This window comes from Neophocaena asiaeorientalis, unplaced genomic scaffold (genome assembly GCF_003031525.2).
Source record: "Neophocaena asiaeorientalis asiaeorientalis breed wild unplaced genomic scaffold, Neophocaena_asiaeorientalis_V1.1 scaffold1, whole genome shotgun sequence".
NCBI lineage: Eukaryota > Metazoa > Chordata > Mammalia > Artiodactyla > Phocoenidae > Neophocaena > Neophocaena asiaeorientalis.
This window is the reverse complement of record NW_020171981.1, coordinates 2,117,777-2,143,605: the sequence shown is the minus strand read 5'-3', so window position 1 is coordinate 2,143,605 and position 25,829 is coordinate 2,117,777. Positions and strand designations below refer to the sequence as shown.

The window sequence follows — 25,829 nt, the reverse complement described above, 5'->3', positions numbered from 1 at the left end:
ACATTCCAGTTTCAAATAACAACTCAATATCAGCATATAAGACACTCCAATATTGTAATATTCAGAGGAAACTTGCCTCCAGCTTCTTCAAAGACCTGTTTCTCATGTTTTTAAAAAAATTTTTTTAAATTCATTATTTATTTATAAATTTATTTATTTATTTTTGGCTGCATTGGGTCTTCGTTGCTGCGTGCGGGCTTCCTCTAGTTGCAGCGAGTGGGGGCTACTCTTCCTTGTGGTGCGCAGGCTTCTCATTGCAGTGGCTTCTCTTGTTGTGGAACACGGGCTGTAGGCGCACGGGCTTTGGTAGTTGTGGCACGCAGGCTCAGTAGTTGTGGCGTATGGACTCAGTAGTTGTGGCACATGGGCTTAGTTGCTCCGCGGCATGTGGGATCTTCCCGGACCAGGGCTCAAGCCCACGTCCCCTGCATTGGCAGGCGGATCCTCAATGACTGCGCCACCAGGGAAGCCCCTGTTTCTCACGTTGCTGGCATGATGTGGGACACGCTATATACAGCTTAGGTAAATAGAGGTACAGTCTTGTGCTATGAGCTCATACAAGTCGAAAGCCTACACCTCTCTTCTAGGCTCTTCCAAGTCCACAGTCTCCGACCCTGGGTTCACTCATCATTCTCAGAACTGTTCAGTCTGTTAGGCTTAGAGAACAGAGTCCTTTCCCTGGGATGACCCAGGTTTAGCATTTGGTTTCAGGTCAAAATTGTCCTCTTTACAGGCACTTAAATCCCAAATCATTCTGCTTTTCTGAACTCTGCCTATAGAGATTCTCTGAACTATACTTTCTGTCTGAGCACAAAAATAGCTCCTAATTCTTTAAAAGATAAGAGAGATCACTGTGTATCTCTTGTCTTCTGCACAGCCTAATTCTATTTTCTAGGACAGAAGTTTCATCACTCTACTTTCTTTTCTCTTCTTGAGCTCAAACTCCTAATTCTGAGTCTTTGTCAAAGAGCCTGGACACTCTGAGAACTCAAACCTTAAGTATCACAGAGTTTCCAAATCTCCACTAGAGACCAACGTACCTACTCGTACTGGAGTACACTTTAAAGTTAGGACTTCAAACACTAAACATTTAACATTTCCATTACAGTCTTACTGGCTGTCCTGGGATATATATCAGAAGTACTGCTTTTTTCCCCTGAAAACATTCTAAATCTCACATTTAGCAAGAGGAAAAAAAGCAGAGGATAAGAACAGTGATACAGAGGCTACCTGGAAAAAATGTTATGTTGACGTGAGATTTCTTAATAACACAGCGTTTCAACTGAGTAAAATTTTGTGTTTTTAAACATTTATCTTTGCAAAAGAAATCTGAGGTCACTTTACTTCTGGGTCTGGCAAAATGTTAAGCCTTGCATTTAAAAGGTGAGACATTTTGTCACTGACAAAGTCAGAAGCTGAGTCAGGAACAGTTCAGAATGGGTAACAAAGCATATGATTAGCTAGCTTCTCTGTGTCAAGGCTAATACATCTTTTTGGGAGAATGACTTAGGGAATCTAAAGCCTGGTGGATTTATTAACATCTCTCTTTTTCCCGGTGGTGTTGCTGGAGGGTAATGGGGGAGACACCTCTGTTTGGTTCTCTGCCAGGAGGAACACCTATGCAACAACTCAAATAGCGATAAGGAACATTTGGAGAGCCAGCTCTCGGCCTTTTCCACCCTCATCCCAATTCTGCCACCTTGGCTGTAAGGGAACTTTTCACGGGTTTGGTTGTTCCTCAGGTTTTGGTCTCCTGGGTGTGTGGTGGGGGCCTGGCTAATAAGAGGGTTGGTGGGAAATGGAGAGAGAAGACCTATGAGGCTCACGTTCACAGGGACTCTGGCTGAGAAAGGAAACGTGCTGTCGGAAGGGGCCAGGGGACCTCACCGTCCAGCAGGGTCAGATGTGAATCCTCCTCGGTCCTCCTTTCTAGGCAGCTGGCTAAGGTTCTCCTTTACCTTCTTTCCCACCCCCAGCAAGGGAGGGGGTTAAGTAGAATAAGGATTGCCTGCAGAAGTAAGTGTTTACCTGTGTTTTGGGAACCACTACATACCACCTGTTTCAACTTCAAGATTTAAGAATGTGGAGTTTCCACATATACATTTTCTCTGGACTTGACATGTCCCAGTCCAGGCTCAGAATGCGACAACGAAAGTGCAGCCTGTGTGAGTGGTCACCCCACTCAGAAAACTGACCTCAGAAGAATGGAAATCATTCAGAAAATCCATTACTCACAGAGAAAATGAGGGTTATACTTACAGAGTTCCCAGGTTGGTGGGATGGGCCTTAGTTTCACTATTTTAAGGTGCAGGAGTTGGTCTCTTCACTAAAGACTTTCCCACTAATCTGGTAGACACGCTTGCTTTCCCTAGCTTTCTCTCCTACTAATCCTTGCTTCCAAACGCTCTTTCTTTTGTCCCCTGAAGAGTCAACATGATGTGTGATATTTCAAGAATATAGTAAGCAGCTCTTCTTTCACAATGGGTATATAAGCAACGTGGTGTAGCTTGGAGTCCAGGATTACGGAAACACAGTGAGGTACTGAAGACTACACACCGAAATACATCTAGTCTTTTAGCTGAAATCTCAAACGTGTTGGGACTGTTGCCATGGAATTTCACAAGATCTTTTTTCCTGAGACAGACGCCATGCTACAAAGAAGGATAAACCATTTGTGCAGTCTGTGGTGGAACATTTTAATTACTGGCAGCACATAAACGAGTTGAGTTTGAGCCTAATGCATAAAGCCCTTTCGAAATATCAAGGCAGATACATAAAACGCTAATCCACCAGGAATTGTGGATTCTTGGCTCCGGTTGAAATGTTCACACAGCTGACTCTTAATTTGTAAACAGGCTCCATGAAGTTGTTCCTGGAAGCAAATTTATTTTCCCTAACATAGGTTCTTTAAAAGGAGAAAAAAAAAAAATAAAAAATAAAAAAGGCTTTGGCAAGCAGCTGCAGGTGCCCGTTTGTGTGTACACTCTGGGGCAAGATCAAAATCCCTTCCTGTTTTTTGTTCCTCTCCACCATCCTCTTCACACCACAACTCAGTGGTTAAAGGAAAAACTTAACAATACTTCCATTTTCACACCAAAGAAATGTGAAACGTATATTCATATACATACTCTTCTGCTTAATACCCATACATTAAGAGGTTTAAAAAAATAATTGTGGTTCCTGCATAATCACATAAATTTAAAGCTGTAAAGGACCTTCAAGAACATCTGAATCCAGTTCCTAGTTCTATGGTTGAGGAAACTTAGTTTTAAGAGTTAAGTGATTTGCCCAAAGTCATTTGGCTAAGTAGTGGCAAATATGGAATCAGCAGATTTTGTGACCCTCATTCCAGTGCTACTTTTACTTTTTTTAAATTTTATTTATTTTTTATTTTTTTTTGCGGTACACGGGCCTCTCGCATTGCGGAGCACAGGCTCCGGACACACAGGCTCAGCGGCCATGGCTCACAGGCCCAGCCGCTCCGCGGCATGTGGGATCCTCCCAGACCGGGGCACGAACCCGTGTCCCCTGCATCGGCAGGCGGACTCTCAACCACTGCGCCACCAGGGAAGCCCTACTTTTACAATTATTACATCACTTTTCCTTGATAGCATGTCCCCCATAATTAATGATAAAGATGACCGACACATCTGCAGAACCGAGGTCAGACTTTCGGGAATCTTTGTGGAATACAACAGCTCCATTTAAAATGGGGGTTGGGAAACACCCCCCCCCCACTCCGACCTGCTTGATCGAGGATATCCTGCCAGCAGAGGTGCTCCCCTCTCACTCCATCCTGAAGTTCAGCTCTGATCCTGGTCATCCTCGGTTCCTTTCCTGTGGGGAGGGGGAGGCTAAGTCATACTTTCAGGATTCTTTGGTATTTTTTTGGTCAAAAAATCATTGGCCAGTGTGCTTTGGGTTTGTCCACCAATATTCCATGAAGGAGATGAAAAACTTTCAGGTGGTTGTTCCTCCTTCCCTCCATCCCTGGGTGCCGCTGCTAAACAACTCCCCGCCTCAGAACCAAGCCTGCCACTCGAGTTAGCGGGAAATGGATGCCATCACCCACGGTGGACAACCTCCTGGAGTTCCCATGACAGTCTATACTGAAGCCATTAGTTCTTCTGAGAGAGAGTTTCTCCTGTGCATGAATGGTTTGACTCAAAGCAGCTTTTAATTGGAGACGGGAGGGTAAAGAGTAGACGCGGAAGTACCATCAGAAAACTTGGGTTATTTTTGCTTGTGTGATAGGAAGTGGATCTGATGCTTGGAGACTAGGGGCTTCAGTTATTGGTAACATTTTATGGCTGTTCTCTTCCTTATTGTTAGACTATAATTTGCGATGGAAGGTTTATATCCTAACCCTTTAGTCTTGTGTGAAGTGCAGAAGGGCAAGCCTTCCCAGCAAGGTCAGCTGGCCAGCAGTTCTTCTCTGTGGACCTGGGCATATGGCTAAAAGTCTTTTTCCACATGTGGCTGATGTATCTCAGAAACAATGTCTCATGCAGCACAACAAGGGGACTCTTCTGGTTGGCAACAGACTCCAAAGAATGCCTGTCTATTGCTGCAAAAGACAATGACCAAATGCTTCATTGGCTTTTAAATATCATAAAATTCAAGTCCCTGATGGGAAAACAAAGGTTTCACAAAAGTAGTAACATGATATATCTGCAAACAATTTCTGAATGGGGACAGCATTTCTCTGCTGCCCATGTGAACGTGATCCTTTGGACACTAAAATGGCATGAAAAGGGGATTGGAACTGAGTTTGTTTTGAGAGCGATTTGTTAGGCGAGGGGTATTATCAGCTTGTAAAAATGATGTTGAATGCTCAGGTGCAAATCATCTCTGGGCCCAGATCTTCACTTCAGCATGGCTCTGTGTTCTCCTCTGGCTATGTGAGACGAGAACTCATAGCGATCGTGGCTTCGATAGCCACACATGTTACACTCAAAAGGGTCACGAAAGCCGTGGCAACCCATGTGAATAGTGAACATCACGTAATCCAGGAAGAGGACTCGACAGTGGTCACACCGGTACACATCCATCACCTCCCCTTCTTTGTTGATCACTTTGATGGAGTCTCTTGGGCAGATGGGTGGGGGCTTGAGGAGTTCATAAGAGCGGGGGACCTCCTTCAGAAGTGGCATCCCATTGCGGGCCCGAGAAGGGACCATGTGATTTTGCTGGTAGATGTGATTCTGGCGTTCCTCATGGTTGCTGTCAGTGTCTGTGGAGTCGTGGCCACTGTTGTTGGGGGAGAGGCCTCTTTCAGAAGGCAGGCTCTTCTCTGGCAGCTGGACGTTCTTCTTTTCCAGGTCCTGGGGGGCACCATTCGGCATCTCGGCACGGGTGAGGGCTATGGGGTACATGCTGCTGATAACTGGGACCATCTCTGAGGTGGGAGCAGGCGGTGTCTGGACCAAGGGGCGCAGGGCTTCGGCACCAAGATAGCTGATGGCGTTATTGATGGCCTGGTCCATCATTCGGGTCTGGATCATCTCACTCTCTTTCTCATACACATAGCTGGGATTATAGCTGACGTCAAAGCAGTGGCGCTTCTCACCTAGAACAAGGGAAGGAAAGAGTGACAAAAGGGACAACACAAAGGCAGAGAGTTTGTAAAATTATTTTCTGGAGTCCTTGAAAAGTGAGGAAGGACAAGTGGCCTGTTCAAGAACACTCAGCCCAGGCAGAATGGCCCCACACGGGTGCTGAAGCCTCAGGGGACAGTGATTGACAGCACATGCTTGGACAGTCAAGATACCTGAAACCAGCAGGCAAAAGGGAGAGTCAGAGATGTCACTAAGTTGAGGCTACAATGTGAGTTGTTTCCACTGATCATGTCAGAAGGGAACGCTGGAGAAAAGAAGCAAGAGAACACCAGGAGGGGGCTTAAGAGGGGGCAAGGCAGCTGACAGTGTGCAGGAGCACGGGGACCTCTGCACTTCTATTGTCCATGAACTCTGAAGACACAGTCGATCCCCGAACTCTTAGTTTGCTTGCCCTTTTCTGCTTGTAATACTAGGGAGCCGGGGGCCGGAAGTGCTGCAAAAAGTGGGGATGCTCTGGCCTCGGCAGCTTTTTAAATAGCTGCAGAGGCAGAAAAAATAGCCCCCCAAACTCCAACTTACCACTTCCCAGACATGTCAGTTATCAGACTGACTGAGATTTAAATAAAAGAGCTTCAAATGTAGAGTTTTAGAAAAGTCTTTTTCTTGATGAAAGATCACCATGATCTTCACCCTCTTCACAAAGTGTGTTATTCTTCTTTTGCTTGAAAAGATGTATCATTGATACATGTGTGATCATTAGTACTTATCTCACACTTAACTGAAAAATTTACTTGTGGTCACCCTCTCCTACTTCTCATGTCACACTGCGGAGAAATTTTGAAAACAGAGTTTAGCCACCTTCAGGGCGTGTGGGTGTTGTGTGTTAGAAAACAGAGGCTCTCTGGCCACAGGGAAGGCAGGAGCGGGATCTTCAATGATGGCAGATGTGCTCAATGGTGAGTGGCTGGTAGAGGCAAGAGAAAGTGGGGAAGATGTGTCAAGGGCTGGAGGTGAGGCTAACATTATTGCTGATGCTTTTTCATTCTGTAGACATTGGATTCTGAGAGATTTGCTAAACCGTATCCTCTCTTCCCTAACATTTCCTAGGCATGTTGTGGTTCCAGAACGTATCACGGCCATACAGTAAAGGCTTCGGGGAAGACCAAACAGAAGAAAACAAAAAGGATTGGAAGAACCAGTTTCTGTTCTTGAGGTATCTCCAACCTAGTGGGAGAGAAATAAGACTTGGCTAGATGGAATTGGAGAAAAATAAATGTTAAAAGTTGAGAAAGGGCTGCCTTGCTCTATGGAAGCTTTTGATTTTATTTTAAATGCCATGTTTGAGGCGTTTAAGCAGGGAGGGTGACGTGTCTTCTGTAAAAAGAATTAAAAGGGAAGGGCAGGGTGGTTTGTAAATATACAAACTGTATATTTAAGTGTTATGGGAACGCAAAAAATTCAGGAGTACTTGTGGAAGGGAAAACATTCTTGGGAAACCTAAATTTTGAGAAGGGTCTTGATGAACTGGTAGGATTTAGATTTTCAGAGACGTAGAAGAGATATCCTAATTGAGGGATGCGGATGAATCAAGACAGACACGTGGGACCGTCCAAGACATGGGCTGGGAGGGGTGAGAGAGTCTGGTTAGAGCAAAATATCAAGAAGTGTGGAAGAAAGAATTTCTCAAACTTCACTCAGCCCTCCACATTCCTCAATATTCATACCCCAGGGTGGTGTGGTGGTTGAGAGCACGAACTCTAGAGTCAGATGGTGTGGATTCGATGCTGCCTCATCATGACTAGTTGTGTGACCTTGGGTAAGTTACTTAACCTGTCTATGGCTCCATGTCCTCACGTAAAATGGGGGTAATAATTGTACCTACCTCAATTGGTAAGCGCTTAGAACAGTGCCTGGCACATAGAAAGCACTTGGTAAATGTTAGGGTTTTTAATTTTGTTCGACTCAGCTCGCATTTCCTTCCTTTCTTTTTTTGCTGAAGAAATTTGTTTTTTAAGGAAACTTTGTATCACTAACATAAACAGAAAACCAGAATCACTTGCCACAAATATAAGGTAACTATGAAAAATAAAGACAATTAAATTAAAGTTTGATCAGATACTGTAAGTACCTGGAGACAAAGATCCCCTCTCTCTTTGCTAAAAATAGAGATTACCAAGTGTGTGATTAGTGTTGAAGACAATTAACATCTAGTTACGTCTAAATCTTTCTCCTTGGTATAATCAGGAAGATTGAAAGAGAACTAAAAAGAAAATAACTTTCTTGCCATGTGGATCAAGGTTTTCAAATGCTCTGTGAGCCTCCTGGCACTTTGCCTCCAACATTTTAGGAGACACTGAAAAATGATAACACGTGGTGGGACCAAATGATGGACATTCTGAATAACCAACCGTAGGGTTTAGATTTGGACAAACGGCAAACCTCTACAAACCGCATTGAGCAAGAGATGCTTGTGGTCAAAATGTTATTTTCAGGATATTAATGTAACAGCAATGTGTAAGGTGGACCAGAACAGTGAGAAACTGGAGACGAAAAGACCTGCTAAAAGATCCAATCTAATCAGATAGATTTGTCCTGTATCCCCACTACCTTAAGGCCAACCTGACAGTTTCCAGACAAATACCTGAGAGAAAAAATATGCACAGAAAATCACCGTACCTTGGCAACTCAATAAAAAGGAACAGAAACGTAGACCTTTGCCAAAGTAATCAACGGTTCTTCTTTTCAACTGCCAGATTGGATAAGTCTCTGATTAGAGCTGTTTGGAAGAACGAGACTGAGGACATGAAAGCTGTCTAAAGTCACAAATATTCATTCCCCTGAAAGTGACACAGAAATGATGAGCTTTGTTTCCTGGCCTTTTCAAGGTTACTGATGATTTTCCAGTGTGGTTGGCTCTACTCAGTTCCCCAAATACTGGGGGTCCCTGGAAATCTTTTTAATCTTTTCGCCTAACAGAGAGGCTCCAGAAATTTTCCGAGGTGGGGCAGGCACATCACAGACTCTGCTTTTCTCTCTTCTCCCAAGAGTTGGTTTTACTTAACTAGGCCTACAATTTCATAATCTATCCACCTGCAGCACATGTCAGAAAACAGCTGAGTGCTAAAGTTGTAAGAGGCAAAACAATCAGAGGAAAATCAACCCCTGGATGAGTGGAAATATGTGACTGAGTTCTGTGGTTAACGCAGACCATTGTTCATTGTTAAGAAGATGGGAGAGCCTCAGATCTTCACGTGCACGCAACCTGCACTCATCAGGTCCCCTCATCTCCGAGTTACGGTAACTTGATTAGCGCAGATGATTATCAGTCACCTGTAGACACGATGACTCAATGTGTATGAAACTCAGAAGGGGTAAGCTACAGTAATTGAAAAGCCAACAGCTCACGTTTCTTTAGTAATACACTCATAAAAAAGGTTACTCAAACCACAAGAGTGTAACTGCTCCCAAACCTGCACAGAGCTTCTAGTCCAGCTTCTAGTCAAAATCGTACCACACACGTTTGAGTGATTAATGAGAGAAGCTTCGGGCTGAATTAGAGGTTTTCTTCCAATGATAATACAAATGGCAACAACAAGCCCTAAGTTTAGAAACCAAGGCTACTTGGTTGGGCCGTCCCCTACCTGTGATCCCTTTTAAAGGTGTCAATCCCTACCATCTAGGCTTTGGTAACTCTGAACTGAGCAACTGCCTGACCTGAATTGCTGCAGTGTGGTGAGGGCATATGGTTGTTGGCTTCTAAATGCCAACTTGAAAGTACAGAATCATAGCCTAAAGCTAAAAGGGACCTTAGCTGAGCATGTGGATTTAGACCTCTGCCTTTGGGACGGAGGGACAAGATCCACTACTCTAACCTGTTTACTTCTCTACTCCACAGTACCGAGCACTGTGCCTTATATATAATACCAAGAAGAACAGCTACTATTTATTGAGCCACTACTATATACCCAGTGCTGTCCTAGGTACTTTGCATATTGTCTCACTTTACCTAAGATGAATTATCATCTCTTAGTCAGATGAAGGACCTAAAGCACAAACGGGTTGATTAACTTGCTCAGGTTGCTCAGCTGGTAAATGGAGAACCAGGATGTGATCCAAGGGCCCATATACCTCAGGATATGGTTGAGCATTAACTGCTGTTTCCTGGCTGCTACCTCGCCCATGGCTGCACAACCCCACCACTAGCAATGACTTCAGATTCTCTGCTGGGATGGTTCCCATAGGCAGTAGAAAAGCAACTGTGCTTTGTTGCATATGGACCAGTAGCATGCATTCAAGAAATTTCTGTGATGAACAGAGTGGTCATGATGTCCGTAAAGTGCTTAACAGAGTACTGGCACGTGTAAGCACTCAATAAGGGGTAGATCTAGTATTACTGTTGTTATTTGCCTCACACCATGTTAAGTGTTTTGAAGAATACAAACTTCACTGCAATCCAGGAGGAGATGTAGTATGTACACAATTTCATTACAAATTAGTATCCTTAATACTATGTGGTGGAACAAAGTATAGAGTAGCCAAGAGAGTGGAGAGAGAAAAATACGGACCACGTCTCAAATATGCCACGTAACATGGGACAAATATTAATCTATTCTCTCCTCTAAAGTCGCCTTGAAATCTGAGGTGGTAGTAGTGGTGGTGGTGGAGACAGTTACACACATCACAAAAAGCAGACTGTTAAACTCGCCTTGAGTGCAGAGGGAGAACAGAGAAGAGAGAGAATTCAGGCAAGTATGGGAATGTAGACCACATGGAGGTTTAGGGGGCAGATGGGAGGGAGGGCATTCCAGACAGTGAGCATGGAAAGAAGGATTACAAAGAAGTGGGAGTAGTTCATTATTGGCTGAATTAAAAGATTAGTCGGTTGAAATGATACATTCAGAAAAGATAACTTAGAGACAGATTGTGAGAGACTCAGAACGCCTGGGTGGTTTGGATTTTATTCTGATGGGGAGCCATTGAAAGATTTTTTGAAGAGGAGGAGAAATTATTTGAACATTAGAAAAATAACGATTCTGAGGTTACAGTCATCATGATGGGATAATGTGAAATACTGGGGTTTTCTTTAAGCCTTTAAATTTCTTCAAGTCATTTAACTGTATCTGCTGATGCCTTCATACAATTTCCCATGTATCGTTGATTACTCGTACTCCAAGCACATATCCTCCCCCCAGAAAAGGGCAAGTAATCAGGGTAAGTGGAATATCTGACGATGATGATGGCTCTGATCTCAATCTAAATGAGACTGAAGTGGCTATAACACCTCTTCCAGGAGGAGGAAGGCAGAGGGTAGGAAGCCACAGAACGAGAAGCAGGAAGGAGGAGAGAGAACAGAGAGAGCCATGGGGGTGGCAGAGAGGAAAACTGAGCTGGAAACCACATTTTGTTGCTGCAGAAGCCTTTGTCCTCTGTGAGTCACCATGAAGTGCTATTTGGTTGTCATCTGCCCTGATGGAGTCACCACAGATCTTTTCTCAAGAAAACACACCCTTAAGAGAGAATGACTGCCCTTCTTCAAGGCTTTTTCTTCCACCAGCTTTCAATGACTAGACCCTTCCCTTTCCAAAGCTCCTGGGTAGCACACATGACATGCACTGCTCTGGGTGACTTTCTGGGGGAGGAGGGCCTTGGACTGCAGCACTTTATAGACCCAGGCTCTGGCCCTGCTCTGTCACCTACTAGCTGCATCTCTCCATCTTTCCCTTCCCCCTTCCCTCCTTAGTGAAAGAACTTCACTGGGTGGTTCCTAATATCCCTTCCAGCTCAAAAACGTTATGACTTTTGATGCTTATAGGATTAGGGATTTTGGCCCTTTGGGAAGGGATGGGAGAAAATACTTTTTGCTTTTAGAAACAGGTATTAAAACTGCTTCCTGTTGCTCTGTTAACCAAAGCAGACAATTTCTCATTAGTTACTTCACAGGGAGAACCGACAGTGTTTGCTGAAGTGTCAAAACCTCACAACATGTTTACCGGGGGGGTGAGTGAGATCTTTTTTCATGTTCTTTTCAACATGAAAACTTCCTTTAATAAAGTAATACATGAAATTTAAAAAAATAGGGAGATGCTATGGTAACCACTTCGGTCTAAATAACACATCTGTTTTTGGAGAAAGAATGAAAATCAGAGAAAGAAATATGCAGAAATGTAGTCATTTTCCTCCTCCCTTCAGGAGGGAAATCTGGCCTCTATTTTGAGCCAAGTATTTGAAGATGGCCTAGTTAGAAGCATAGTCAAGCAAGTTTGTAACAGGAGAATAAGATTCAGAAAAAAGACAATCCCTAAAGGGCTTAGGTGCTAAAAGTAAGGTCTTCTTGTCCTTTGGAAAGAACAACTAAAAAGAATGATTTTGATGATGTAAAGATGCTGATTTCTAATGAATGTGTGTCAATTTATTTCCTATTTTATAGAACGTGATTCAAAATTTCTTGGAGAACTAGGAAAAAAGAGATTTCATTTTTCTCCTACTCTTCAACAGAGGCATGTTTTTGTGTTTCTAAATGCCTTTAGACTTAATCCAATCCATCCCTCTTCCTCAGTTCATCTCTAATGGATGAAAAATGCTATCTACTGGTAATTATCTCAAGCCTGTTAGGAAAGTAACAGGCTGACCTGATGGTATAATTTCACCTTTACCCTCATAGTTCAAGAGGTCAGGGAAGCCAAGCTGTGCAACTGTCAACAAGGATTAAAGGGAGTGACTCATTCTTCCTTCACACTTTACCCATTGCCATTTCCCTGGCAGCTGAATCTTTTCAGAAAATGATGCCTGGGAGAGGAAATATAGGAGAGAGAAGAGAAGGAGGGGAGACATTAGCCCCATATGTTTTATATCACTTCATCCCATATACTGCACGGTGTCATAATGTTCCTTTATCTACCCCTTGATATTACTATTTTCTGTCAAAAGGTGGATTCAGTTAAATGATTGAAGGGGCTTCTTTGAGTTTTGAAAAACTCTCTTAAGGTTCAGGGAATAAGCTAATGCTATAGGACGAGAACAGTGCTCAGGAACAAGAATGTCACGTATATGGCAGGAGCTCTGTAACCGTTTGCATGATAAATGAATGGACGAAAGAGCAAATGAATAAGTAGTAATGTACTAAGTAAAATATATAAATGTTGAACTAATGCAGCTGTTTTATAGATTCTCAGATTAAATGACATCTTCCTAAAAAAAACCTCCTCAATTATATACCATGGTTTATAACATAAAATAACATACCATATTTGTACAACCTTGAGAAAAAAGTTATCTGAAGTTATACATATAGGTTTATAAACAAAAAGTGGTGCTCATTATTGCTGCCTTTTATAATTCATCTTGCAGACTTACAGAATGGTAGAGCTGCGAGGGACCTTCTCGATCACTTCATCACCTGTTCGGTCTACTCATTTCACAGGTGAGTAAACAGAGGCCCAGAAAGGTTACGTGATTTGTCTAAACATACACAGTTAAGAAATGACTGAACTGGAATCACAACCTCAGTCTTTTGGCTTCTAATCCAGTGCTCTTCCTACTGCACTTTACCACAATTTATAAAAAAAACAAAAATTCCCCCAGCTATTCAGGGCCCCAAAGTCCAGAAGTTGCTACCTCAGCTCAAATCAAGAGCTAACTCTACTGGGTTTCCTGATTCCATCTCAGAGAGACCATGATGGTTCAGAAGATGACAGAGATCAGTACCTACAAGATCAGCACCTCTCCTGAGTCTGGAAATGGAAGAGTGAAAATCCTCTGGTCACAATGGTAATAAACAAATGGAATGGATCCCCTATGCAATAAGCAAAATGGCATGGACTTGGACATGTGAAACATGTGTTTTTAAACCCATGAAGATACCGAAGCAACTTTTATCTTATTAAGTAGGGCTTTAGCTCAAGGACAGGTTTAGGGCAACTATGTGGACTAAGTACCTTCTCTCATATTTTAGTTCTCTTAGACCAACATGCATTGACCATAACTGGATTGAAATTAAGTCACTTTACATTTTTTTTCTTTCCCATTTCTCCCCATGTTTCTCCCCACCCATATCAGCTGCAGCCATTTCTACAGCCGAAACATCCCCCAAATTAAATTACACTCATGGCATAGAATAACAATCCAAGCTTCCTTTTGTACGCCAGTCAGAACCTCTTCACATAAGTACAGCTCAAAAGAGGTATGAGCAATGCTCTAAGATAACGTCTTGGAATCACAATTGGTCCACTGTGCCTAAACCCCATACGGAAGTCACCACACGCCCCCTGACATTTCTCACCAAGGAGAGGGAAGATGGTAAAGAGGATAGGGTCTCTCTGAAATGAAATTCACCAACTTTAGTCTGACACAGTTTATTCTTAAAGTGACTAAAAGAATACAATAACTTCTCAGTCAAACAACATAAAATAAATAAGTATAAATACCAAGCTAGGAGGACAGGAATAAAGACGCAGACGTAGAGAATGGACTTGAGGACACGGGGAGGGGGAAGGGTAAGCTGGGACGAAGTGAGAGAGTGGCATGGACTTATAAATACTACCAAATGTAAAATAGATAGCTAGTGGGAAGCAGCCGCATAGCACAGGGAGATCAGCTCAGTGCTTTTGACCACCTAGAGGGGTGGGATAGGGAGGGTGGGAGGGAGACGCAAGAGGGAGGAGATATGGGGATATATGTATTTGTATAGCTGATTCACTTTGTTATAAAGCAGAAACTAACACACCATTGTAAAGTAATTATACTCTAATAAAGATGTTAAAAAAAAACAAGCTAGGTAGCTTTGAAATATATGGGTTCTTTCAATATATCTCTATAATTCACATAAAATTAAAAAACTAATTAGACCAGAATAAAGTTTAACCAGATTTAAAAACCAGGCAGGCACTTGATATCTGTAAAAGCTATTGAAAAGAATAAACACAAAAGGACTGAAGTAAGAAATCAACAGCAGCAGCAAGTAGCTTTGGAAAAACAGACTGACAGGTTTCTAAAATATTACTGGTGTTGAGGGAGGTCTATTTTCGTGTGATAACTATTTTTGTTCAATATCACCAACTTTCAATTTATAGCAAAACCGGTACATTCAATTCAGCTGCCTACTTCACAAATACAAATCTATTTAAAATATCATAGTCACATTTATGTAAACATCTGGGAGAATTCAACACAATATTTCTGCCATTTGGCAGTCCTAACACTTTAATGGACATAATTATTTCTTAGCCATCTCATTCTTGCTGTATTTTTTGACAATGTGAAAACCAATGGTATGAAAATTAACTCCAGTAAGACAAATGATTAAATCAAACCTTGTTATTTAAATCTATGCATTCCCAACCACTTTCTCTTAAAACCAATTCTCAATCAAATTCAAGAAAATATGGCAATACATTTTAGGGCATGAAAAAAGTTTGAGCATGATAAGGGAACCAAGTTGTAAAACATAGTTGCAAAAGATTACAAAAATGCTATCTTGAACATCTTACTGGTATCAATTGCACAAACTCTCTCATGGAACATATGTCATTCGGAATAAAGAGGAAGGAACAGCATTTTTAACACCAACTTCATTTAAGAAATTGGATACCAAATAATCCCATCTTCAGTAGTTAAGATTCTTTAGTTAAAATATTTTATCATTTGCTCTAGTTACCAAAATGAATCCTGAAGAATAAAAGTTGTACAATGGAAAATCAATTACCTTATTTTAACAGAGATTAAACTAGGAAGGGCCTGTGTAGTAAGCATCCTATGTTATCTCATTCAAACTATCTGCTAACAACAGCAGGAAAAAGGGTTGTATTCTTACCAATGAATTTCTGAGGCATTGAGCTTTTTCGCTTTGCCACATTGCTTGCTAATCTGTCCAGAACGAGAGCTCTTTCACTTCCCATCTCTGCTTTGATGTGTCTTGCCTCCGCACTTGCTGGTTTGGAAAAATGAAAAAAGAAGAGGGAAAAGAGCACGTTGACAAATGGAGAGAAAAAGAAATAAACTGGAAGGAAAAGTGTCAGAGGTCTGATGCAAACTCTGTTGTTACCTGTTATTACTGCTCAGATTCTTGCCTGGGTTACCTGCTGTGGTCAGTGAAGCCAACACCAGGGCACATTCAAATCTTGCAGTCTTATGCCGACATGGGAAAGCCCAACCCATCCCCAACCAGTACCTTCATTAGCAAGAGGAAGTATTAAATAAACAGCCTGGACGTGGTTGGTTGCAAAAAGATAGATAGATGGAGATCTTCTAACCCCCGATCAGCCTTCTTTCTGATTCTGAGTAACTGCATGTGACACCTGCAGACTGATATAATTCTTCTTAACAACTTTGAAAAAAAAAAGGCCGGTGCCCCAGATTTACTGCTATGTTTATGTTAATAGCACTTTTGAAAATAGATACACTTACCCAGACAGCGAGAAATCTACTCAGTGATTTGTGTATTGAAATTCTGAGTGTTTTTTTCTTTTTCTTTTTTTTCCAGCATGCTCCTTTCAGTTCCTGTCTTTTAAATTATATTTTTCTGGTCTCTGCATTATCTGTTTCATATGCTCTTCACATTTCAAAACTGTCTCAGTTAAAATTTCCCTGAGCAACACTTCTGTCTTGAAATTAAAGAACAACTTGTATAATGCATCTTTATTATATTTCTAATGAAAAATGTGAATAAAAACTGCCTAAGAATATGGTCCAATTGTCAATCCACAAATAGACCTTTAAGTGGTATAGGTCTGTTGTTCTCAGACCTGCCTGAACATTAGAATCACCTTAAGAGCATAGAAGACACACATGCCCAGGCCCCCCTTCAGATCAATTAAATCAGGATCTCTGGTGAAGGGGCCTAGGCAACAGCGTTTTTTGTTTTTTTTTTTGTTTTTATTTTTTTGTGTTACGCGGGCCTCTCACTGTTGTGGCCTCTCCCATTGCGGAGCACAGGCTCCGTACGCGCAGGCTCAGCGTCCATGGCTCACGGGCCCAGCCGCTCCGCGGCATGTGGCATCTTCCCGGACCGGGGCACGAACCCGCGTCCCCTGCATCGGCAGGGGGACTCTCAACCACTGCGCCACCAGGGAAGGCCGGCAACAGCACTTTTAAAGCTCTCCAGATGATTATTTTATTTTTTTTATTATTTTTTTTTTTTTGCGGTACGCGGGCCTCTCACTGTTGTGGCCTCTCCCCTTGCGGAGCACAGGCTCCGGACGCGCAGGCTCAGCGGCCATGGCTCACGGGCCTAGCCGCTCCGCGGCACGTGGGATTTTCCCGGACCGGGGCACGAACCCGCGTCCCCTGCATCGGCAGGCGGACTCTCAACCACTGCGCCACCAGGGAAGCCCCTCTCCAGATGATTTTTAAGATGCAGCAAGAATTGAGAACTGCTAGAAGAATATATAAATAGTGCCAACATCGAATCAACTAAATAGTAAATTGGAATAAATGTAGTACAATTTAGTCTGGTACATCAGGCAATACCCAATAAGAGTTTATGTCTGAAGTTAAAAGAGATACCAGCTGCTCTAAATACAAGGCTTTAAATGTTAACACATGATGCTAGCCAAAGCTAGGGATCAGTAAACTTTTTCTGTAAAGGGTCAGATAGGTAGTAAGTATTTTAAACTTTGTGGGACACGTACAGTCTCTGTTCCATATTCTTTGGTTCTTCCTTGACCTTTAAAAATGTAAAAACCCCTGTGCACAAATAGGCCGCTGGCTACATTTGGCCTGAGGGTCATAGTTTTGCTCACCCCTGCCCTAAGCAAACATGTTGTGACGCTACCAACATTTCCCTCTGTTTTATCATAAGCATTTCAGGGTGTCCAAGCTAAAATGAAGTATCTGTACATTCCTAATGTCTCTAAGGAAGAAGAAATTGAAATCAGCTTAAGTGACTAGAGTAAAAAGCAAGTGATGATTTTTACAGAATGGACTTTTCCCCCCCAAATACATACACAGATTTAGGAATTGTCAGTGCTCATTCTGTAGCTGAAGAGTTTGCTGTGTGAAGAGATTCTGATATACAGAAAAAATGTCACAAGTTCCATGGTCTCTCAGATATTCAGTATCGTAAATGGACATGCCCAGAGAGAATAAAACTGGCCATCTCTGAAGTAAATGAAAGACAAAAAAAGACCTCAAGGAAGGGACTTCCCTGGTGGCACACTGGTTAAGAATCCACCTGTCAATGCAGGGGACAGGGGTTCAATCCCTGGTCCAGGAAGATCCCACATGCCGCGGAGCAACTAAGCCCGTGCGCCACAACTACTGAGACTGCGCTCTAAAGCCTGTGAGTCACAACTACTGAGCCCACGTGTCTGGAGCCTGTACTTTGCAACAAGAGAAGCCACCGCAATGAGAAGCCCGTGCACTGCAACGAAGAGTAGCCCCCACTCGCCACAACTAGAGAAAGCTCATGAGCAGCAACGAAGACCCAATGCAGCCAAAAATAAATAAATAAATAGATAGATAGAAAGAAAGACCTCAAGGGCAAGACTATCAAGAATGGCCAGGGTGGGAGACCAAAGCCAAATAGGAAAGAGAGAATTCAAAGTATTAAATATTTTTCATTTTATTATTGGCATGGTTTTGGTTCCGTTTTTTTAAAACTCCTTGACAGTCATTACACAATAAATTATAAAGCTCAGTGTTTTAAAAATTCAAGAATAATGGCTCCAAAAATGAATAAGAGAAGAGGATGACAATGACCATATTTACTAGACTTTGTGAGTTTCTTATCAAAAATAATTCTATGCTCTAAAGAAATAAATCCCAGCCTTCAGTTTAAGCTATAACAACACTATTTGTGTAAATGAAAACAATAAGCGTCCGAATAAGGGAACTGGGCAGCTTTGGGGCCAGTGGTAAAGCACTGCGACTTTAGCTGACCGATCGTTGTAAATAACGGGCACTTTAGTGACAGAACACTGCTGTTGAGTGAAGTGGGTTAAATTCTGTCCAGCACAGGGATAGGTTTAAATGACCAAACAGGAAACTATTATACATATTATTTCCTTTCACACAAACCACCACCAGATGTGGCACTACCCAGAGCCCCAAGAGCAGAGAGATGAAAGACAAAGGCCTGGGATTTGAAATAAGTTCTTGAGGCTGTTAGAAGGAGGCTTTTTCTTAGAAGCATCAGAGAGGCAGCTAAGTTTGTGCATTGACTAGGAACATTCATTCTGGTTCCAGCAACTTTGAGAGCATTAAAGCCAGGTAAGGTCCTCCCCCACCCCCATGCCTACCCCATGTAGTTATTATCAAAAAAGATTTATAGTAAAACAAGAATGAAAAACAGTACTTTGGGAATTTTTAACTTTATCCCCATTTTACCACTGCTCTTATTAGGTCTTTTAGTTACTCCTCCAACGGCCCCATCATTACCCAGAGATCTGTTCGTCAGTCCCAGTACTTGCTGCAAGCATTATGCTGCCAGTTTAGTTTTCCCATTCGGCTCTCAGCATCTCCCTACATTTTACCAAAGCCACCCTCAATTACCACAAGCATCTTTCTGAGGACACATACTCTATATACTCTATATTTGGAAGGAGGCTAAAGTGGGGATACACTGACCTAAATAACGTAATTGGGGCATGTCACTAAATGGCAACCTTCAGAGATGACATCATCTTTTATCCCTGGTTACTCACCAAGCTTGTCATGACAGTCATTTCTAGGTAAATCTTACTCTGGAAATCAGTGACCAAATGCCTGACATTTAAAAAGATAAAATTCTGGAGTGTTCACGGAGAGACTGATAATTTGAGGCAAGGGTGGAGACTTTCCCATATTCCACAACTCTGGTTGGATTGAAAGGAATCCTCTGAAACTACTAATCTAGAGGGCTGCCATCTACCCCACACCCACCCGCAGGGTCATTCACGCAAAATATCAGCTCCAAGATCCCAATCCTCATTGTACATGTGAACACACTCTAGAGATTAAGTTCATCTTTACTGAGTTAACTGTGTTTTCTAATTGGCAAGTTAGGCAAAGGCTAAAGTTTCAACTGACTATGGTATACTCTCATTTTCTTTCCCAAGCTCTCAGTCTTGTGCCTTGCAGTTGTTGGACAGCTGCTGTACTAAACGAACACCCTTTAAAACACAAAGAAATGCTTTGGAGTCAAGCCAATCTCTTTGGGATTACAAGGAGTTTAGGCAGTACACTGAAAGGGGGAAAAGAAAAAAGAGGACTTGGCGTTTGGTCCTCTGCTTCAACTTTAAGACCCAACTGTCTATTTATACAAATAGTCTAGACTTTATCTTGCCACATCACATCTCAGAATGTAAGTGGAGGGAAACCAGTTTGGCAAGATAGTAAGGGAACAAGATAATGGGTTTAAATGACGAAATAGGAAATCCGTTCCTGGGTGGTGTTTGGCAGTTTAGTGTTGCAAGGGGTGGGTGTGGGGAATATGGGACGGTGGCAAGGGACAATTTGCACACTTGGTTCATGAGTGAGCACAGTGGGAGTAGGACTATAATTCGGGGTCAATTCCCCTTCATGTTACGTGCCTACTTGTATATAGTGGATATACCCATTTTCATTAGCAAAATGATTTTAATGACATGTTGAAAGAATAAATAATAAAACTCATATGAAGTCAAAATTACAAAATAGGTTGCTACCTTTAATCTCTGCAAAAATATTAATAGTTTGTCTGGGTTTTAGCTAACCGTTTGCATGATGCCATTTCTATTTCAAAGTGATTGCAGATTTAACTATATAATTCGTTGTGTTTTTGTTTTTGTCCAAAATTCTTCATTAGATCTTGAAGTGTTAAATGGATCTCAAATAAGAGGCATTTCTTCCTGTCTTTTCTATGGTGTGGTCAGCCAGTAACTGATGGAGAGTGGAACAAAGCGGTGTTATTATGCAATAAGAATTGTCTAACAAGAGGCTGCTATCAAAGAGCAAGGCAGGTTCTAACAAAAAAGTTACATAAAATTGTTGCCTTTTTGAGCAAGTAGAATGAATACTACTTGTTGAGTTAGTATTGATTTTCTAATAATCTGTTGGGAAAAGAGACGTTTAAAACACTTTAAGCTTTTTCTTTGGACTGCTATTTGGTAAAAACATAAATTTATTCTGAAACTCTCATGCTTGTATTATCTCAACCGCAACAATGAGAATGAAGATAAAAGGTTTTGACTCCTAGATTCATAAATAAATATAATTATTCAATTAGTTTAAAAATCTTGTTATTACTAGAACTCATTGTCATACAAAAATATGTCCCACTCCAAGTATTCATAATTTGTGTGAAATGAGGCTAAATGAATCTCTATACCAGCTGTTAGTCCCTTTCTGGAATAAGGATCAAGCTAATGAGAAAATGAAATCTGTGATCGTCTATATTCATTCTTTTTTTCATATATACTCCATTAAGACAGGATTAGAGTATCTTGATGATGTCTGGTATAAAAACTTGGACTGAAGTAACACTATCACATGTATCTCTATTAGATCTTTATATTAACAGATCAAGTACCTGGTCCCTTGTTGGACTGTGAATACTTTAAGGGTAGGGGCTTAACCTTCACTCATCTTTATAAACAGCTCTGACACACAGCCTGGCACATGAGAATCCAACGCATGCTATCTGAACAAAAGAAAATGATTAGCAAGGCCAGAAGTCCTGTTGCCCAACACGACCTTCTTTTGCGGATTGGTCTCCAGTCCAAGGCCTTTTCATTTGTTCTGCTTCCATAAAGACCTGCTTCCTGACTGGGGCAGGTTTGTCCCAATGCTTGGCTCTCACTCTAGGCTGCACTTCAATTTACAATAAGCCCTTGATGAATATGTGCCACATCCACAGTGCAGCATCATCACTTTAAAAGCTAGGGATGGGGCTTCCCTGGTGGCGCAGTGGTTAGGAATCCGCCTGCCAATGCAGGGGACACGGGTTCGAGCCCTGGTCCGGGAAGATCCCACATGCCTTGGAACAACTAAGCCCGTGTGCCACAACTACTGAGCCTGCGCTCTAGAGCCCGTGAGCCACAACTACTAAGCCCACATGCCACAACTACTGAAGGCTGCACACCTAGAGCCCGTGCTCTGCAACAAGAGAAGCCACCACAATGAGAAGCCCACGCACTGCAACGAAGTGTGGGCCCCACTCGCTGCAACTAGAGAAAGCCCGGTCACAGCAATGAAGAACCAACGCAGCTAAAAATAAATAAATAAAATAAATAAATTTAAAAATAAAATAAAAGCTAGGGAGGTACCACTGGTGACACTATATTGGTCAGGCTCAAAATGGAGCCTGTGTCCAGACTGGGACTCCCAATTTTAAGAAGGAAACAGAAATGGAAACCACGTAGGGAGCTGTGGCAATAATTAAAGGATTGGCTTGTGTTTGAGTAAACATTCTTTATATTTTGGATTTCAGGAAAAATCATGAGAACTATTTGAAATATCAAAGATAGACAGGACATGCAGTATTTATTATATTTGATTAAGCTGTGACTTTATACATTTTCTAACCTGAAACCACCATAACGACATATTTGTTTTTTTAAAAAATCAAAAGCTGCTGACTTAGTTGACCCTTTATTTTTTTGCTGAGACTTGAAGTGTGTTGCATGGATCCATCAAACCAGCCTATGAAAGGCAAATTAACTCAACCTCCGTATTTCAGTATTTCCTGAATCACCTTATACCACTGAAGATAGTGAAAACATTTCTTTTGATACTTTTCTAATATGAAATTCCTAAAAAAGGTCATGGGAATGGGAAGGAAGGTGGTAACCTTACTTCAAAATCAGTAATTTTGAACTTACTGTTCATAGAGGATATTTTACTCAATTTTTTCCCCTGCTTCCCGGACAATCAAGACATATATGCATATGTATGTGCCTATTAGTATGTGTGTTACTCTACTTTTGCTAACTAGATAATACATAACCTTTAAAATATATATAGCTAATTAAGCCATTTTTCCAAAAGTGGGAAAGAAACCAAATGTCCATTAACTGATAAATGGATAGATAAAATGCAATGAATCCATATAATGGAATATTATTCAGCCATAAAAAGGAATGAAGTACTACCACATGGATGAACCCTGAAAACATTATGCTGAGTGAAAGAAGGCAGACATAAAAGGCTACACATTATATGATTCTATTCACGTGACATGTTCAGAATAGGCAAATCCACAGAGACAGAAAGTAGATTAATGGTTGCTGGGGGCTGGAGAGAGGGGGAACAGGAGTGACTGCTAATAGGTACAGGGCTTCTTTTGGGAGTGACAAAAATGTTATGAAATTAGAGCGGTGATGGTTGTATAGCTTTGTGAATATGTTAAAAACTACTGAATTGTACACTTTAAAAGGGTGAGTTTAATGGTATGTGAATTATGTCCCAATGTGTCTTTGAAAATAAAAAAAAAATAGCTAATCATGAAAACAACAAAAGTTCTAGTGATTTTTAAGTAAGTCACTGAATTTTTGATGAGTCTCAATATCCTCACCTCTAAAATGAACAGGTGATAGGGAGGGTGGGAGGGAGGCACAAGACGGAGGGGATATGGGGATATATGTATACATACAGCTGATTCACTTTGTTATACAGCAGAAATTAACACAACATAGTAAAGCAATTATACTCCAATAAAGATGTCAAAAAATAAAATAAAATGAACAGGTGGGATTAAATGCTCTCTTTAATCCTTCTTGCTTTAAATACCAATGATTCTATTTGGAATATAATAGATTTTCATAACTTGAGAATTTCTCACATTAAGAGCTTTGTCTATTGTCTGAAATGGAACGTCTAAAAGATGCCCAGGTATTGCCTGACTAACCTTAAGCATGTTGCTTTAAGACGTCAAAACCCAAGTTTTTTTTTTTTAAGAGTAAACATTTCTTTTTAGAAATAAGGAGGAAATCCAACTCCTTGATAAAACTAAAGATGCCATCAGGATAAAAAGCAGAAGCAGTGCAAACCAACAGAATTCAGTTGGCCAGCTCCTAACACCATAAAATAGGCTTTATCTAAAACAAAAGTTTCCTCTCACTCAAAACGGGTACAGTTAAACTACTCATGATTTGCACTGCATTTTTCCTGAGTTTCACATTGTTTCTGTCACTTTTTTGTAATCTTTCTGTTTTAGAATGTTCAAACTATTCAATTGCAACTACTGCTGTCAAACACCAAATCCCACGAGGGTTTATACCTACTCTAAATAAGCAACTGGTTCGAGTAAACAAATAAAAATATCAGGCAATCCAAGCTGCAGAACCAGGCTGATGGTCAACTATATGGGTCAAAGGACAACTGCAGAGATGTGACACAAAAAAGTTTCAGGTTATTTCAACTCAAGAATGAAAGGAAATAAAACCACAACTGATACATGGAAAGACATCCAGTGTTTCAACCAATTGTCACTAGGCATGTAATTCAAAACACTGAATAAAATATGAAATTCCCAGAACCAAACATAAGCATCACAATAAATCATATGAGTTGACAAGTACATGATCTGGCGGCCTTGCGCAAAGAAAATCCTTTTGGTTTTAATGGACTCTGCCTTAGCCACCCCTCACACTGCCTTTACCCTCAATCTTTACCATTTCAGTTAATGGCAACTGCATTCTTCATCACATCCCACAACAATCTGTTAAGAAATCCTGTTGGTTCTATCTTTAAACTATACTGTATAGAGTTAAAACACTTTGTACCACCTCTACCATTACCAAGACACAATTTTTTCTTGCTTGAATTATTGCAATGGCCTTCTAACTGGACTCTCCAATTTCTAATCTTATCCCAAATACAACCTATCCTCAGTAGCAAGTAGAGTGATGTTTTTTTCAAATGAGAAGTCCAATCACGTCACCTCTCTGTTCAAAATCCTCTGAAGATTTTTAATTTCACTCAGAGAAAAATCCAAGTCTTTACAATGGCCTACAAGGCCTGATAAGAGCTGGTTTCCTATTTCCTTTCTGGCCTCATGTCCCACTACTCACTCTGTTCCAGCCACAAAGGGCTAGCTATACTTCTTCAAATTCAAGGCCCAGGTCCTTTGCCCTTGCTATTTCCAAGTTATCTGCAGGGCTCTCTCCTTATGCTTTTAAGTCTGTTAAAACGTCAGCTCCTTGGTGTTTTTCCTGATTTACCATCAGCCCCCAGTACCTGCATTATTTTTCTCAATAGCAATTACGACCTTCTATTGTGTAAGGTACTTATTCTCTTTGTTTCTAGTCTGTCTTTCCCTATGGAAATATAAACTCCAGGAGGGCAGGATTTTTTGTATTTTTGTCTACTATTGTATCTTACCACCTAGAACAGCGGATGCTCACTAAATATGTGCAGAACGGGTGTTGCATGAACTCACCAGTCTCAGCCAGGTCAGTGCTCTGAAGAAATGTACGGCAGCGCTCCTTGTGCTCCTCAAGGGAACTTCTCTGCTTGTAACTCCTGCCGCAAAACTCACATTTATAGGGTTTCTCAACTATAAGGAGAGCACAAGGGGTACTCAGTGACCCTCAGGGGTTATAGAACAAATGGTGTATTGGGGCCCTGTGAAAACTGTCCACTAGGAATGAGACTGCTGAGAGAAGCCAGAGTATTTGGACACTGTGCACTTACAATTACTTTTAAATTTAGTCAACTGAAATAAGGTTATGGCCTATGATTGACTATCGTGTTATTCTTTGAAAGGATAGGGTCTTTTCACAAATGAAAGGATTTGGATTTAATGACTATCATGGAGCATAGTGTTTTGGCTCCCGATCCAATCTTGCTTCTTCAGGAAAAAAATAAAAATAGGAACTTTTTCTTTTTCAAGGAGGTTAGTGTGGTTTAAGAATGAAGTAGGGGGCTTCCCTGGTGGCGCAGTGGTTGAGAGTCTGCCTGCTAGTGCAGGGGACACGGGTTCGAGCCCTGGTCTGGGAGGATCCCACGTGCCGCGGAGCAACTGGGCCCGTGAGCCACAACTACTGAGCCTGAGCGTCTGGAGCCTCTGCTCTGCAACAAGAGAGGCCGCGACAGTGAGAGGCCCGCGCACCGCAATGAAGAGTGGCCCCCGCTTGCCGCAACTGGAGAAAGCCCTCGCACAGAAGTGAAGACCCAACACAGCCATAAATAAATAAATAAATAAATAAAATTTTTTTTAAAAAAAGAATGAAGCAGGAAGAAATCCCACATTCTGCGACATCCAGCTGGCTGTAAGTAAAGAATGCTGCAGTTTGTGGGAGTTAGTCATTCAGTCTTTTTAGAGCATTGACATATTTCGATAAATGTAGCTTGTCCTTGCTCAGTGGCTATAGCAAAGTC

At 41.5% G+C, this 25,829-nt stretch overlaps 1 protein-coding gene across 6 annotated transcripts in view; it reads right to left on the bottom strand.

Annotated features, from left to right (window-relative positions):
* Window positions 1-354: 354 nt before the first annotated feature.
* The window catches only part of IKZF3 (IKAROS family zinc finger 3), an 85,909-nt gene continuing 60,434 nt past the window's right edge, over window positions 355-25,829 (bottom strand). For 3 of the 6 annotated variants that reach the window (XM_024742760.1, XM_024742753.1, XM_024742774.1), the window contains 3 exons: window positions 24,889-25,005; window positions 15,367-15,483; window positions 355-5,569 (listed from right to left, as the gene is read on the bottom strand). In XM_024742760.1, coding sequence (XP_024598528.1) covers window positions 4,866-5,569; window positions 15,367-15,483; window positions 24,889-25,005 — 938 coding nt within the window. In that variant the 3' untranslated portion in view covers window positions 355-4,865. Of the gene's footprint in view, window positions 5,570-15,366; window positions 15,484-15,597; window positions 15,850-24,888; window positions 25,006-25,829 lie in introns of those variants that run through there. The other 3 variants (XM_024742782.1, XM_024742778.1, XM_024742764.1) reach the window with 3 other exon arrangements.